This window comes from Phoxinus phoxinus (genome assembly GCF_949152265.1).
Source record: "Phoxinus phoxinus genome assembly, chromosome: 25".
Classification (NCBI taxonomy): Eukaryota; Metazoa; Chordata; class Actinopteri; order Cypriniformes; family Leuciscidae; genus Phoxinus; species Phoxinus phoxinus.
This window is the reverse complement of record NC_136900.1, coordinates 12,593,107-12,609,195: the sequence shown is the minus strand read 5'-3', so window position 1 is coordinate 12,609,195 and position 16,089 is coordinate 12,593,107. Positions and strand designations below refer to the sequence as shown.

Here is a 16,089-nt window from a genome sequence, read left to right as displayed (position 1 = left end):
TGCGCCTTGTGCTTTAGACCATGAGCTTAGATCGTTAAAATAGGGCCTATTGTCTTACAAAACTCCCTTACATTTAAGTACATTTTACAATTTTGAAATTAACTTTAATCTTTCTTGCATTCTTCGGTGAGTTCACAACTTGAATATATATATATATATAGGATCATATTTAGGATTCATGTAATTCATAGAAATTTTTTAATTTTCACCAATTAATTTGAAATAAAATGTAGCCATGCCATTTTGGCTAAATCTGGCAAAATGTATCAATCATTGTGATGTTAATTAATGTGTCCCTCACAGATAAATACAAAATTAAATGACTCAATTAAATGTTCTGTGTTCGCCCCGAGGAAATAAAAGCTTCATTCAGTGTTTAAAAAATGTTTTTATTAGTGTTTAATTGCAAAATGCACAGTCTATATACAAGCATTAATACAAACTTGACATTGTCTTTTTGTGGTTTATGATGTGTATTGACAGTCATATCAATAAAAACCACAACCTGCAATTGTTAGTGCTTTTATACATTTTAGTCCTTCATTTCAACTCCTTGCTGTTTTACTATGGTAAAAGTCTACTCAAAAAGTTCATTCTACTTGCATTCAAGAACAATGAAGCCTTTTAAAAGCCAAACTGGAGTTGTCCTCTGGATATTTCTCATTTTCAAAAAAAGAAAGAAAGAAGCTTTTCACGGTATATATTCAAAACTGTTACGCTTTAAATTCAAATTCATAAAAAAACATTGGTACATTTTTTATGTAAACAAAGTGTTAAAGAGCATCTAAAAATAGTCAAATAACAACAACAAGGTGACAGACGAGTACACAATTATTATAAACATAACATCATAGTCCCATCTCTTAAAATAAAATAAAAATAGAATGGCCATAATAATATAAATAAGAGTTTCACTTGGAAGCTACATGTAAAGACAAAGTCCTTCACTTCTCAGACTCTCTCCAGCCTCGAGCGTTCCGGCCAAACTTATAGACAAGTCTACGTCCATCCACCCGTTCCAGGATCTCTCGTTTATAATAATACCTTTGGAGGTGAAAACAGAGAGAGATAGAAACATGTGAGAAGCTCGGAATACTGATCAGAATCCTTTAAAAAGTTGCAAAACTCCAGGGAAGATGTTACCTCATGGCTCGACTGAGTTTCTCGTAGGTCATGCTGCTGTTATTTTTCTTCTTGCCCCAAAGCTGAGCCACAGCTTCCGACTTAAGGAAGCGGAAAACCCCTTCGGAGCGATCCTCCCATTTGATTAGGCCAGGGTTACGCTCGGGGTTCAGGAGAATATCTCGGATGAACTCCCACAGGTGCGTCCCACGAGGGTCTGTAGAAATATGAGATCGTGTAAATGTAGAGAGATGAGAAACCAAAGGAATCTAAAGCGGTTTAAAAAACCTGAAAAAGCACATCCACGTGCCAGAGGTTTCGGTATGTGCTACTGTCAAGTATTCAAAGATAACCGCTGGGTGAAGCTCAGAACACATTAAGAGAAAAAAAAACCTTTAGGGAAGTAAGATATTAATAACATGTCAACTTACTGTGTCTTTTGACTTGTGACCGTTTGGGATCTGATAGGAGAAAATGGAAATGAAACCATATTTATTAAAGGGACATCTCACATTTCGTTTTGGATCAAGAAACTCCAATAACTATGAATAATAACTCCAGTTTTGGCTTTAAAATATTTGATGGCTTTGGAAGACTAGTGCACGAGTCATATGAGCTGCGTCCTGAAGCTTAAAAATGTTGCCTTCAGAGGATGCATTCCAGGGTAGGAAGGCATTAAGGCACGTAGCTTCACTTCCTGTCTCCCGAGATACCTTCATCAAACAATTTTTAAAGGCAGCATAGATGTATCCTTCATTGCCTTTGATATCCCACAATCCTGTGCGTTCCATTCTGTGACAGTTATGCTTAAAAAATAAAGATGGCATCTGAAGGTACATTTGGTGGTCAGATTGTGTGTAAATGTCAATTTGTGACCAACTTTTTTCACCTTTGTTGTCTATTTTAGCAAGAAATTAGTAGTGAAGTGAAATTAGTTTCACTTCACGTCACTTTAAGGGTGCTTTGATGACCTTTTTGTAGTCCAGTTATTATTCATTCCAATGTAATTGTATTATAACTATGAACATTAGTCTGTAAAAATATTTATTTATGCATTTATATTCATGCATTTGGCAAATGCTTCTATTCAAAGCAACTTAAATAAATACATTTTTATCTGTTAATGCATTCCCTAGGAATTGAACCCATAACCATGTTGATTCACTTAATAGATTTTATATGCAACAGGATAATTGAACAACAGATATAAGCATTACCACTACCATACCATGATATCGGCATAGAGAGGAAGCAATACTGTTTTTAGGATTAGCTTTAGGAAATTTCATATTAAGATCATTTACCTGGGCTTGAGGGAGCCGGTGAGGCCAATGTGACGTTGGGCTGGAATGAGCTTTTGATATCAAACAGTTCTGAGGAAAGAGGAAATATGATACAATATTGTCAAACCATTAGATCAATATGTGCATACATGAACACACATCATCTTATTTTCATAGGAAACATGTAAATCACATAAAAATAAGTTTTAAAAAGTCATCAATGAATTTCACAGGTACCTGAAGGGCTGTAAAAGCTGGGTTCTTCCTTGAAGGGGAGGATTGAACATGGGAAATCTGCTGAGGAAATTGAAGCACTTGGTCACAAAATTGCGACATGAGAAGTCTACAATTCTTTCAAGAGAATCGGTAAACTCTGTTTTCAGCAGCAGATACGGGTCAATGTTAAAAGTCACAAATTATGTGATCTTTATGGATTAAAACGAAATCAAAAAGCTTTTTGATTATTTACTCACCATCTATTTCTGTTTTAATGTCCCCTGGTATAACCATATCTGTTTGACCATACTGACCTGTGAGACATTGAGAAAAAAAACAAAAACAAAATGAGTGTCCAAAAATGTCTTCAAAACAGAGTGCATGTTGTGCAATGACTATCATCAAATTTCCAAGACATTCCCGCATGATCTTAAACCAGTTTAACTTGCTGGCATGGTTCTCACATGTCACCTTTATATGTTTTTCTGGATTTTTATTAGGTTTAGTAACACACTAATGGAAACTGTATTAAAAGTATAGCCCTGACTGTTTATTAACCTCTGGGTCTTGTTAGCAGCACCCCTCTGGATTCATTATACTGTAGCATAGTACATGGAAATGTACAATACATTTCATATATTTGTTTCTCTAAAAACAATTTCATGGGAATATCTATGGGTGAATACTGGGTGAACAATTCCCATGAAGTATACCATAATGAATCCAAGAGGGACAAATGCTCAATGGCTGGACTTTCCAAGCTCATGCTTGTGAGATTTCACTAGAACAAACACTATTTTTTCCACAAAAGAATGCTTCTAGTGATTAAAATTGGGATCCCCTCTGACAAGGATACTTGCTGACAATTATAACACTTAATTTGAAAATGATAAAACACACCGTCATATTATTTTAGTTGAACACTCAATGGAATGTTCAATGTTCCTGAACTACCATCCTTTTTTTTTTTTTTTTTTTACTATTTTTGGCCTTTCTACCTTTATTTTGATAGGACAGTCAAAGAGACAGGAAATGAATAGATATAAGAGAGGAGAATGGGATCAGGAATGGACCACGAGTTGGGACTCGTGTCATCTGAAGTAATGTTGCACCATGCCCACAAGGCTATGGATCCAATCTGGATTATCATCCTTTAACTGTCTTGAAACAACATTCCTATAGCAAACAATCGAAAGATAAACCCACATAACCGCAACTCTTAGCCCTACCCCAAAACCCATAACCACAATATACTCCGTGTCAGAGGGAATCAAAGGGAAACTACTGATTGACAAGAAGACCTAACCCAAAGTCAACCCTTAAACCCAAACGTAACAATCTGATATCTGGTTGATCAAGGACCAACAAGGTTCTAAATTACATCTTACCGTTCCACTTGAGGTCAGTCAGGCTCTGGAAAAGTATAGCACCTACGGATCCGGCCGACCGGGTGAAGTCTTGGAAGCTCATGTTGCACAATTGCCTCCCGTCAAGGTCAAAGTTCTGGAAGGGAATGCTGGTGGCATCAATTTGGTGCATGTCCAGCGTCTGTTGGAGCCATTCCCACACCTGGTACTTGGTCCAGTTCTGTGGGTGATGATCCTGAGACCAGAGCCGGCTTGTGTAACCGGATGTTACCATGGAAACTGGGGATGCAAGTTGAAGCAGAATAGTTTCAAAAGGATTTAGCAAATGTCTCTACTGAAACCTTGTTTATGCTGGTTGGTCAAGTGGACCAATACTGCCACATTTGACCATTTTAGTGAAGTTGGTTGACCAAAAGAAAGACTTCATGGTTTAGAGTGCACAAGATAAAACTACTAACTGGAGAAGAATTAAGTGAGACGTTTCTATGCTGGTTAGGACCTGTTCAAACTGGAGGATAAGCACAATGAGATTCCTGGTGAAGTTGGTTGAAGTCTTTGTTGTAGCAGGTTGACTAAGGAAGTCTTACTGGTTTAGCCACAGCAGAGGTCTTCAATCCTGCTCCTGGAGACCCACTGACCTTCAATGTTTATTTCCAACCTGCTTCCACAAACCTATTTATGATTTTCAAGCAATCTTGAAGACCTTGATTAGCTGGTTCAGGTCTGTTTGATTAGGGTTGGAGCTAAACTTTGCAGGATAGTGGGTCTCCAGGAGTTGGGTTGAAGGTCTCTGAGCTAGACTGCTAGGACAGTAGCATCACATGTGGGGACCATCAGATCCAAAACATAATATATGCTGTTGAACAGCTAAACAAGTCTTTTCAGCAGTGGTGAAACTAATATTCACTGTAGAAGATTCAGTTCCACACTGTAAAAAGCATAAAAAGTACCTCACACGGTTTCTAGATAAGTATGAATCACTTTCACTATCTCTATCATGGTCCCATGTGCATGCAACTGATAACCTGGTAACTCCAGCAGTGACTGCTAGAGTAAATGATTAACACGCCAGAAAGAGTCCCCGCTGATTAGTGATAAACGAAACCTACAACCTAAAATCTTAACTGGAATTACTCTGGATGGCAGAATAACCATAAGTGCACCTTCTTAGACTCCTTAGTTCATGGTGTTTCAGATGAAAGAGAAATTTACCATCAGCACAGTTGTAGTGGGCCATCCATGAAGCAGGTAGCTGGTTGTCGAAACTCACAGTAGCTGGGATACTCATGACACCGCTGGCCTGACGGACCATGATCCAGTGCTGTTGAATACATGATATAGAAAAGAAACTTTACTTGTTGCCTTTATTCACCCAATGCAACTTTGGAAGATCAACATGGACTAGAAAAGTCTAACTTAGCCTCGGACATAAAGTTGATGCCTTATAGCATCAGAACTCCCTACAGCAAACTTGACCACATTCTTGTAATAGTAAACATACATATAGCACCACAAATGGATGTGGCATTAAAGTATAGACGTCATACTAGTTTCCAGGTTTGATCAGTAAAGGAAAACAAAGGTCTTGTATGTACAGAGGGGTAAAGGGAGGGAGGAGGGAGGTAAGTTGCGTGGGCGTCCTTCGTGCTACATTCAACCACACATGCAGATACATTTGCACAGGAATGTGTTAGTGTGTCTAACTGCTTTGCATACATAAAGGTCCACCTGTCCTTCAGTTAAACAGTTAGATCAATGGTACAGTCATACCGTGTTGTGTCAGCGTTATACAAAGCACTCTTTAAAATCATCTGTCGATATGAATGCATTTGTGGTGTAAGTTCCAGCTGAAAACTGCACAAGCATAATTTTGTTTGATTCTGAAGTTTTTGTAGCCTACGTAGGAGCCCAATGAAAAACTTGAGCATAATCTAATCCCAATCAAGTAATAAGTTCATAAGTTCAATGAAAAATCCAGGATGGTTGATGGCGCAAGTGAAATGTTTATTATAAATACACCTTTAAAATACAAATAGAAAAGTATTTTATGCAATATTTGTATATTTTATGTATTTTTATGCCTGAGTTTACACTGTTAGCTTAGCAATATGCCAACATAAACTCAAAAGAAAACTATTGTAAGTCGCATGAAGTGCTATTTTTGTAGTGCAGGGACTTGCTATTTATGTCACTGCTTCAAATCATTCCGTGCGATGTTCCATGATGTTGTTTTATGACCTTTATGAAACTTTATTTGTGGGGTCAAATGAGAAAAATAAGATATCATTTTATTTTCACTATAAGTTTCCTTGCTGCAAAAAAAAACATTTACTTTAACCCTTAAATTAGCATACAGTTGTCAAACCATAACTACACTTAACTACAGTATCTCACATGACATGGATCATGTGAGCTCCACCGATTGTAGAAGAATCAGGACGCTGCTCATTTGCATAAAGAGAAACCTTTCTCAGCTTTGTTGCATTGCTTGACATGCCTGAATCATCATAATCAACATTAACTTCCGCTCAAGTTGTTATGTCCGGTTGTTTTGACGCTTTGAGTCGCTGTAAGTGTGAATGTCCACTTACAAAGAAACCCAGATCTATAAAATTAGATAATGGTCATAATCACACAGAAAATATGTATGATATGAACATGGGGTGAAAACAAGATGCAAAAAATTTAAGTGTTGAAAAAAAAATCCCTCTTTCTTTTTTTGTGAATTTGTCAAAAAACAAACAAATAAAAAACAGATTCAGCAGGGTGCCAGTAGCAACGACTATAATCAATTATTTACATGGAGTTTATTGACATTCTTGGGAAGGCTAACCTGTTTAGTTTGATTTCTTAGTCAACCGTAGAAAATTCTCGTATGTGATAGAGTATGCTGTATGTGAACAACCTGTGTTATCTGCTCTGCTAACAGACTTCCTACTTGAAATCTGACCTATATTTGTCTTTTTATAGATCCAAAGATGACCTAGCACATCATTTTATGGAATGTTTATAAAACTGGGGGGAGCTATGCTAACAATAGGCCTAGATAATGTTCACACCTAGAGCAAATAAAGCAAATTAGAAACTTAGCATTTGTATTGTCCTAAAAAAACCTTTAACCACAGCTTAGTTAAGCTAAGCTCAAATTAAACTAAATGTTTCAATGTTCCTCCCACATTAAATTGATTTATTTAAGTTGCTGCCTGAAATATTTAAGTACAATCAACTTGGATGTTTAAGTCATTTCAACTTAATTTACATTAATCTGGCTTAAAAATAAGTTGAATCTTGTATAGCATAAATAAAGTTGAAAAGTGCTTTGATGAGTTAAAGTGATGTAAAGACATATGTTTTCATAACTTATTGATCATATAATTTTTTACAGTGTGTAAGTTGCTTATACTTAATTTTTTTTAATTAGTAAAGTAAGTAAAAGTAGTAGTAAAAGTAGTAAAAGTAATTACTAAAATGTATGAATTCATTTGTGACGCACAGAACTTTACCAGATCCCATGTTTCCCATGACGTATAATTACAATTTGTTTAACATAGCTAGTTGAATACCTTTTTCAACACATCGATCATTCAAAAATCAAATTACTAATGAGTTGCTCTTTGTCTTTTAACTGGAAAATCAGGTTGCCAGTTTCTTTCCACTATTATGAAACCCATCTGATGTATTCATCCCAGACTGGTGTGTTACTATGGTGATGTCTACTGTAATGTATGAGGAAAAGAATCTATAAACGCATATTTTGGTGTTTATGACATTCCTTATAGTGGACTGACATTTCCTTCACCTGTCATTTACAGCGCAATAGGGGCCATTTACACTCGATTTGGATGAGTTGTTTACAGCATGCAAAGGGTTTCCCAGTTACACATGTGCCCTAAAAGCGTTTAGAGACTTTCACACTTAAAAATGTATGAATGTCAGTGCATTACATAAAAATAATCAAACCAAATGCACCATCTGCAACATATGATGCTTTTCATAAAAGTAAATTCACCTTTTCAAGCAATTGCTTGACTTTGCTTGAAAATAGATAATTGACTTACATTTTTACAACCAACTTAGATGTTTAAGTCATTTCAACTTAAATTATACATTAAACTGACTTTAAAAATTTTGTTGAATCGTGTATAACTTATAAAAAAAGTAGAAAATTGCTGAACTGATTCTGATGAGTTAAAGCAATTTTATCACAGTGTATCAAATAGTTCTTGTTTTTTTTTTACCTGTTTAACGTGATTCTATGTAAAAAAAAACAGAGTTTTGAGAATGCTGCACGTATGCCAGTTAAAGTATAACATGTTTAAGCAAATGTTGAAAGAGTAAAGGCAAAAAATTCACAAAATTCACATTATTTTTAGACAACTATTGGTTAAACTGAATTCTTTTGCATCATGCGGGGCCATTAAGTGCACGAGTGAATGAAACCTGTTCTGCAGAGAATCAAAGAAAATTAAAGTGTGTCATATTGCTCACCAGAGATGATGAATGTGATCCAGATGGACTGCTACTTGTAGAAAGTTAAATGTCTTTTTTATTCTCTCTCTAAAGTTTTCAGCGTCTGTATGGGAGAGAAGATTTCAGTTTAATGGAGAGACTGCGTTATACCTGTTACACAGTTTAGGCCTGCCAAACTTCTGTGACGGAGTGTGATCTCATTCACCAATGAGGATTTTTATTCCGTCTGCTTCCTGTTGCCTTGATTGGCCTCTTTCATGTCAGGTTGGTTATAGGTATTTGCATACCGTAAGAAAGGTACTGTTGTAGCAAGTCACTTTCACTATGAACACACTATCAGTCTCTCTCCCTTCTCTCTCGCCCACACACTCTTACCCACATGCTTCAACAATCCTGCCAGTAATTAATCTATTGATGTTTAACAAGAACCAAACTATCCAGTCGTCCTTTTTGTTTTAACGTCACTTTTTTGTTTTGTTTAAGGGTAAAAATTTATAACAGCCTGTAAACAAAACTCTTTCAAATAAGTGTCATATAAGACTAAAATTATATAGGCCTTGGCATTATTTTCATGGCAGATATGCACATAACCCTGCCAAATATTTATTTTGAATCACCGTACTGTACATTAAATTCAGTAAAACTTAATTGGTTTTGGCATTACTGTAATGAGATTTTTTTTTAAACAATACAGTAATAAAATGGTAGTGATCCTAAAAATAAGTTAAATTTTCTTTATGCCATTTTTTTGGGTTACACTTTATTTTAAGTTGACGTCGTTACACTGTACAGTACGTACTCAAATAAGCACTTATTTAATATTATTAATATTAATTAATTACGTTAACTTATAGAGTTACGGCTAGGGTTTGGTTTAGGGTTATTACTACAGTAAGTACATGTAACATGATGTAACTATACGTCACCTTAAAGTAAAGTGTTACCATTTTTTTTTCTTTTGTCATGAAATATGATCTTATAGCTATACCGAGAGCTTTCCTGAGATTACACAGACTCACAACTTTAGGTTCACCTGTTCAATTCCTTGTTAACACAGATATCTAATCAGCCAATCACATGGCAGCAAATCAATGAATTTAAGTCTCATTCAGACTGTCAGCCCATAAATATAAACAGAAGCTAAACCGTATTTTCTTGACGCGACGTGAATGTTTGTGTGTGATTAAAAGGCTAAATTCAATCTGTTCATCATATAAAGTGACAGAGTCTCTTCAAAAAAATTTTGACCAAACCGCTCAATCTATTCTATTTGTGAACTTTTTGAAGCGTCAAAGTGGTAGTTGCGTAGCTGTCAATGGGAGGGACAGAAATCTCTCAGATTTCATTAAAAAGATCTTTATTTGTGATCCAAAGGTGAACGTAAGTCTTATGGGTTTGGAACGACATGAGGGTGAGAAATTAATGGCAGAATTTTCATTTTTGCTTGAAGTATCCCTTTAAAAGCTGGGGAAAGAAGAACTTCAATGCAGTAATAATCTCAAAATAGTAAAAAAAAAAAATTGAGGCCAACGCAACATCTGCACACAAAGCAGCTCACAATTTGAGACATTATAGCAAACATGTTTGCATTATTTGGAGTCTGATGAGATATGAACAGTGAATAAAATATGAACAGTGTTATTTACTTTAGCATTATTTACAGATTGTAGCACGACTTATTGGATTGTCTACATTTCACTTGATGTACATTTGAAAGACTCCAAGTGCAGCGAATTGTTTTAGTTTTATTTCATTGTACTGTTTCAAACACTTTCGAGATTAAATTAAGATCTAATCTACTGCAGCAAGGCTTAGATTTAAGATCAGTGTTTAGGCTGAGTCATGAGGAACCGTTGCCAGAAAACTCGCTTTGAAAAGCGAAACGTTCGCTTAGTCTGTGAAGAAGGGCTACAGCTCACACACTCATTTACAGATGAGAAATCCTTCTTTCCTTCCTTCCCTTCATTTTCCCCCGATCCCTTCATTAGGCTCTCATCAGCACGTTCAAAGCTGTCATCTTTAATATTTCACACGAGGTGGAGAAAGAGACAGAGAAAAGAAAGAGAGTGGATGATTTTATTAGGGTCAATTACAGCTACAAATGGCAATTTCTCGGGCTAAATTGCAATTTTACGTCCTTTTTGTGAGAGAACAATGACTATGTAATTAGAGTAATGAGCACCGCATCAGCCGAATGATTTGTGCTGAATGAAGGGATTCTTGTGTGTGTGTGTGCATATGCACGTGTGTCTATTTGTTGAACATCGCACATGATGCCTAGAGTAATTATACGTATTGTCTAATTACACCAGTTGAACTGGAGAGTCCTATGTCGCGGTGTGTTATGACCGTATGTGTCTGACTTCCCTTCTCCTCCTCCTCCTCCTCCGCAATTGCATTCTGGGAGGACTGGGCCAATGCAGTTCCTCTCCAGGCCACTTGATGGCACTGTGAGCTCACTAAAGTGACACCACATGGCTGGAACAGCACAAGTGCTTGTTTCAAATATGAAGGCTGTCTTGTAAACCACTACTTGGCATGTAGTTTTTTCTTTTGAGATATATATTTTTAATTTAACTAGTTTTTACTTTGTTTTACAATACAAAGACTTAGGCTACCATTCTTTGAATTGACCTATGAGAATGGTAAATGCTAGAAAAGGACTTTCTAAGTGAGATTGCACGTTTTGAGAAAAAAGAAGGAGCATTTGTCAACTCCAATGCTTCAGTGGTGTGGGCCGTTTCCATGGTGTTGCTAGTCACAAAGAGCCCAATGCTAAGTTTCTTTTCTTTCTTTTCTTTCTTGATTTAATAATATTACTTATTATTAAATCTCAAATAATTTTTTTTTATTAATATAACATATCTTTTTTTGGGGCAATATAATATAATTTTACTGTCCACCACAAATAATTACTGCTTTATTGGGATCAGTAGACATTTAATACCTATCATCCTTGCCACATGGTGCATCCCTAAATTTCTTTGCCCGTTTAATCACCCTCAAGGTAAAAATCGCAAGTCTGATCACTTAGAAACATAATAGCACACTTTTCTACAACAATATGCATAATTTGAGGTTTGTAGTGTGCTATAGTTATTACATTTTTTTTTTTTTTACTTAAAGAGATATTCACCCAAAAATGAAAATCCAAATTTCTTGTCCATATTATGGAAGTCAATGCTACCCATCAACTGTTTGATTACAGCCTTAAAAAAACCTCCTTTGGTGTTCAACATAAAAAAATAAATGTATACAGGTTTGGAATAACTTGAGGGTGAGTTAATGATGACAGAATTTTCATTTTTGGGTGAACTATCCCTTTAAGGTTAAAGTTCCCAAAATAACAAAAGTACAAGTGCTAATTATAGAAAAGCTTCATGATCTCTTCTAGTTTTTTCTGCAGGCCACCTGCAAGTCAGTGTTGTTGAATTAGCAATGCTCTCTATAGAACCATATAAACCCCTGTTATCTGTTACATGCCCGGCAGCCTGCAGGCTACGGCCCAAGCGAGTCTCCTGTGATCGGCATCTGCTGTCCAGCGCTGCCCTCTAAAACCACCACCGCCATGGATTTCTCTGGCTTTGCTTGGGCAGAAGGGCTCGGGAAATCCAAGCTTCTGATTGGCTGGACATCGGTAGCGAGGCTTAAACTGGACAACAGAGGCAGAAGCTCTTCTGGAATGATAGTTGCACTAAAAGCCACAGGGTGTGCTAAGGTTGTAAATACACAGACCGAGTCACAGATGGGTAAATCACACTTCAAATCATTTCAAATCGTTTTGGTGCGCTGCCCACATTAAGTCACGGGTTCCTCCGCAAGAACGTCGACAGGTTTTTGCAACAATTATAGCGCTCTTTTGTGTCTGTGGAGGGGTTTTTGGGGAACAAATTAATTCTGAAAGACTCATTCAGACAGAGCAGAACGCCGCTCCAGAGCGCAGCGGAGGGGAAGTGAGCTGTTGGCGACGACATCCTCTGGCAAACCGTGGGAATAATGATTAAAAAAACGCGAGTGCGCAAACAAACAAGCTAAATCGCGTGATTACACCAACAAAGCAGCACTTTTAGCTCGAACGTATCCCTCTTGCAGAACATGACGGGGATTATGACTCACTAACGCACTCACAGGTTCTTTCCCCCCCAAAATAAGGTTTAGTCACAGCCAGGGTCACGATGTGTCTTTAATTGTAGCGCTTTACTATTTCAGCATTAGTATACAGCACCGGTGACTCATCGCTTTGAGGTGACATGGTTAAATTGAGCAGTGTGTCTATTCCAGTGGCAGGTGTGGGAGCCAGATGCAGCCTTCTCCATAACCTTTGTAGTAGATCTCATTTAGCATCCTTCAACTCTAATCTTAACGTGAGAGACCTCGTTGGGTGCTCAAGCAATATGTATGCGTTTTTGGCATGAGCGTGCCTGTGTTTACGGCCTTTGATGAGCAGACATTTAGCTGACGCTTTTATCCGAAGAGATTCACAACAAATTACAGTGACAAGCCCCCTGGAGCAAGCTGAGGTTAAAAGAATAGTTCACACAAACATTCGTAGGCATTGTTTACGCAAAACCACATGCTTTTCTTTATTCTGGGGAATGCAGAAATAGGTATTTTGGAGAATGTTCACACCGTTCTTTTACAGTACAAAAGAAAACAGTGACTAAATCTGTCAAGTGTTATTACGGTGAATAATGACTTCAATTTCAGTTGGGTCCTTATATAAAGCTATATATATATATATATATATATATATATATATATATATATATATATATAAGCTATACAAAGCTATAATAAATTACAAAAAAACGATTGAAAAAAAAGTGAAAAAACAAAAAAAACACACAATGGAAATAACATACAAGTAAGATAATGTAAGATAATCAAATTACAAATAAATTGATCAAAATAATCAGAATAATGTTAAAATGAAAAAGAACAAAAAAAAGTACAAATAAATAAATAATAATAATAATAATAATAAAGAGATATAGCATGCCAGAAATAACAAATTAAATACTACAACAAAATAAAATAATTAATAACTAACAAATATTTATTTTTATCAGACATAGTTTGATTTTTATCAATGCACTTATGATGGAGGCTAACATAAATAGAATGAAAGAAAAAACAAAACAAAAAAGAATAACAAAATTGAAATTAAAAGCATAAACATAAATATAAATAATTAAATATATATTTAAAAAATAATAAAAATAATAAAATAAAATGTCTGAGGTTTGGAAACGTCACTGTTTCCATTAGACATCATAGTGTGATTTCTAGATTAGTGCACTTATGATGGAGGCTATAAAAGAAAACTGGGAAGAAAGAATAGAGCAGAGAGGACAGAAAAGAGGACTAGAGTGACAGTGACGGAGAGAGCGGCAGAGAGAACAGGGGGACAATTAGCATTGCTGTGGCCGTTTGTTTGACTAATTACATGTGAGCGATGTGACATGAGGCTGCTGGGGTTATTAATGGGATTCCTGCTGTTTAATGAACATGTCACACTCCTTTTGTACAAGCAAGAGGAAAGAGACTCCGCTGATCACACACTACTGTATTAGACTGCATTGATATACAACAAAACACTAACCTTAGCTTTTAGGGTTTACACGTTTTCACTCACCAAATGTTGCAGTAATGAATAATAAATATTTTTTAGACGCATGTTCATTTAACAGATAAATTAGGAAAGCAGTCACATGCTTCATATAGACCTTATGCGGCAGAGAACAAGCATGCAATCATCTTTAGAAATTTTGGTTTGAGTAATTTGCTGGTGAAGTGGATTTACTTCTTGTAGAGTTAACGAAAGTTTTCATGAGCATGCGTTCATGAGTTAAGTTTGAAGCAGAAATCATAACAAATGTCAGTATAGATAAAAAAACACACAAAAAAACTTTAAATCTCCATAAGATTTTACCTTCATGCTGTGGAAATACAAACCGGAAGCGCTAAAAAGGGGCGGGGCTAGAATATAACATGCGATGTACTAAAAAATGCATACTAATTTGACTCTTTCTGCCCTATATGTATATATATATCTGTACTATATATTTCAGAAGTAGCAAGAGCAGTATGCTGTTCCAAACATATATGATTAAGTGAACGAAAAAGAACAGTATATTCATAAAAACTATAATAGTATCTAAATAACACTAAGTAGCACACTAGTTTTGGAAGGGAGCTTTATTCAGCTACAGTCCCTCGTGTAGCTGAATCCATCCAGAATTGTGTCAAAATGGAAATAAAAATGATCTGTGGGTGTTTATTTTATTTTGTTTTAGTAGTTAAAAGTCAAGCCTTTCACACACATTTGTTCTTTCCACACACATATGCACAACACAATGGATTTGCGGTCCTCTGTTGAACACAAATAAATTCTCCCCATTGGCTTTTATATGGCGTATAATTGAAACCACTAGAGTTTGATTTTGCCCTCTGAGAGTCATTGTATATTTTCAAGCGAGATGGTCCATATTTATGAATTCATAAATCTAAACGCTCGCACACGCAGAAAACAAGATCATCACGACGCACAATGAGAGCGCCAATGGCTTTCCGTCCCATCATGTGTCCTTGTGGATGATCTTCATCTGTAGGCTATTCTTATGGAATAATGATGCTGTCATACAGCACTATGATGATAATGCCGATCGCGATAACGATAACGATTAGAATGGTGGTTGTCTAAATAAAAATTATACTGCAATCATGACATTTTGTTAGATGTTGTTTTTACTTTGGAGCCTGCAGTTATGGTGTTTTAAGTTTGATTTATCGATCTCAGCGGTATGCTGATTAGGTTTAGCTTCGGTTCATACATGTAAATCCCCCATGGATTGACTTTTATGAACCCTACAGCACACACTCTTACCCAGAATTCCTTGTAACAGCAGGAGACTTCTCCAGCAGTTATGGGGTGATGTACTTTTTTTTTTTTTGACAAGGGCACTCACAGTTTGCCACTTCTCTTTCAGGTTCAGGAACGCAGGAGAAGCCAGACTTCTAGGAGCTCTGAGAGGTGTAGAAAAAGAAAAGATGTTATCACAAAAAATAGACTTCAAGCTTCTCTGGTTTTAACATGAAAAATCACAAACACTTCATGGTGAGAGGACGCCATAAATATACCACTCGAGTGCAAAAAATACTTTTTTGGAGCGTTTACAAGTTTGTGGCACTACTAAGCAATAATGGTAAAAGATAAAAGAGTTCTCAAATATTGTTACACTTTTTAAAAACATTTATGATTAATCTGCTCAGAATTTAAACAATTGTGATGACGTCATGGTAAATTTGCATAGTGGTGTATTAAGGGACTTTTTTGGTACCCTTTATTACCCAGGTTGCAGTTATACTAATAGGTAGCGACAAGAATCAATCTTTATGACTGATTTATTTGAATCGTTCATTAAACTGATTAGTTTAAAAACACAGATTCATTGAGGAACTAAAAAAGTGACCGACTGAATTCAGAAGAGCATACTATTCTTACTAGCCATATAAAGATCTAAGAGAAATAATCAAATTAATATTCTACTTCAAATTTAGACAGTCTTTAATGAGTCAGAGAATCATTATCTTAAAAAATTTGTTCAAAACACTGATTCATTCAGAAAAAA

The 16,089-nt window shown here is 36.0% G+C and overlaps 1 protein-coding gene across 6 annotated transcripts in view; it reads right to left on the bottom strand.

The window, feature by feature from the left end:
• Positions 1 to 749: 749 nt before the first annotated feature.
• Positions 750 to 16,089, bottom strand: part of ehf (ets homologous factor) — a 34,063-nt gene continuing 18,723 nt past the window's right edge. For 3 of the 6 annotated variants that reach the window (XM_079602846.1, XM_079602845.1, XM_079602847.1), the window contains 10 exons: positions 15,345 to 15,484; positions 8,477 to 8,561; positions 5,201 to 5,309; positions 4,010 to 4,267; positions 2,879 to 2,935; positions 2,643 to 2,702; positions 2,427 to 2,495; positions 1,554 to 1,583; positions 1,144 to 1,339; positions 750 to 1,044 (listed from right to left, as the gene is read on the bottom strand). In XM_079602846.1, the coding sequence (XP_079458972.1) occupies positions 945 to 1,044; positions 1,144 to 1,339; positions 1,554 to 1,583; positions 2,427 to 2,495; positions 2,643 to 2,702; positions 2,879 to 2,935; positions 4,010 to 4,267; positions 5,201 to 5,300 (870 nt within the window). In that variant the 5' untranslated portion in view covers positions 5,301 to 5,309; positions 8,477 to 8,561; positions 15,345 to 15,484 and the 3' untranslated portion in view covers positions 750 to 944. Of the gene's footprint in view, positions 1,045 to 1,143; positions 1,340 to 1,553; positions 1,584 to 2,426; positions 2,496 to 2,642; positions 2,703 to 2,878; positions 2,936 to 4,009; positions 4,268 to 5,200; positions 5,310 to 8,476; positions 8,650 to 15,344; positions 15,485 to 16,089 lie in introns of those variants that run through there. The other 3 variants (XM_079602849.1, XM_079602850.1, XM_079602848.1) reach the window with 2 other exon arrangements.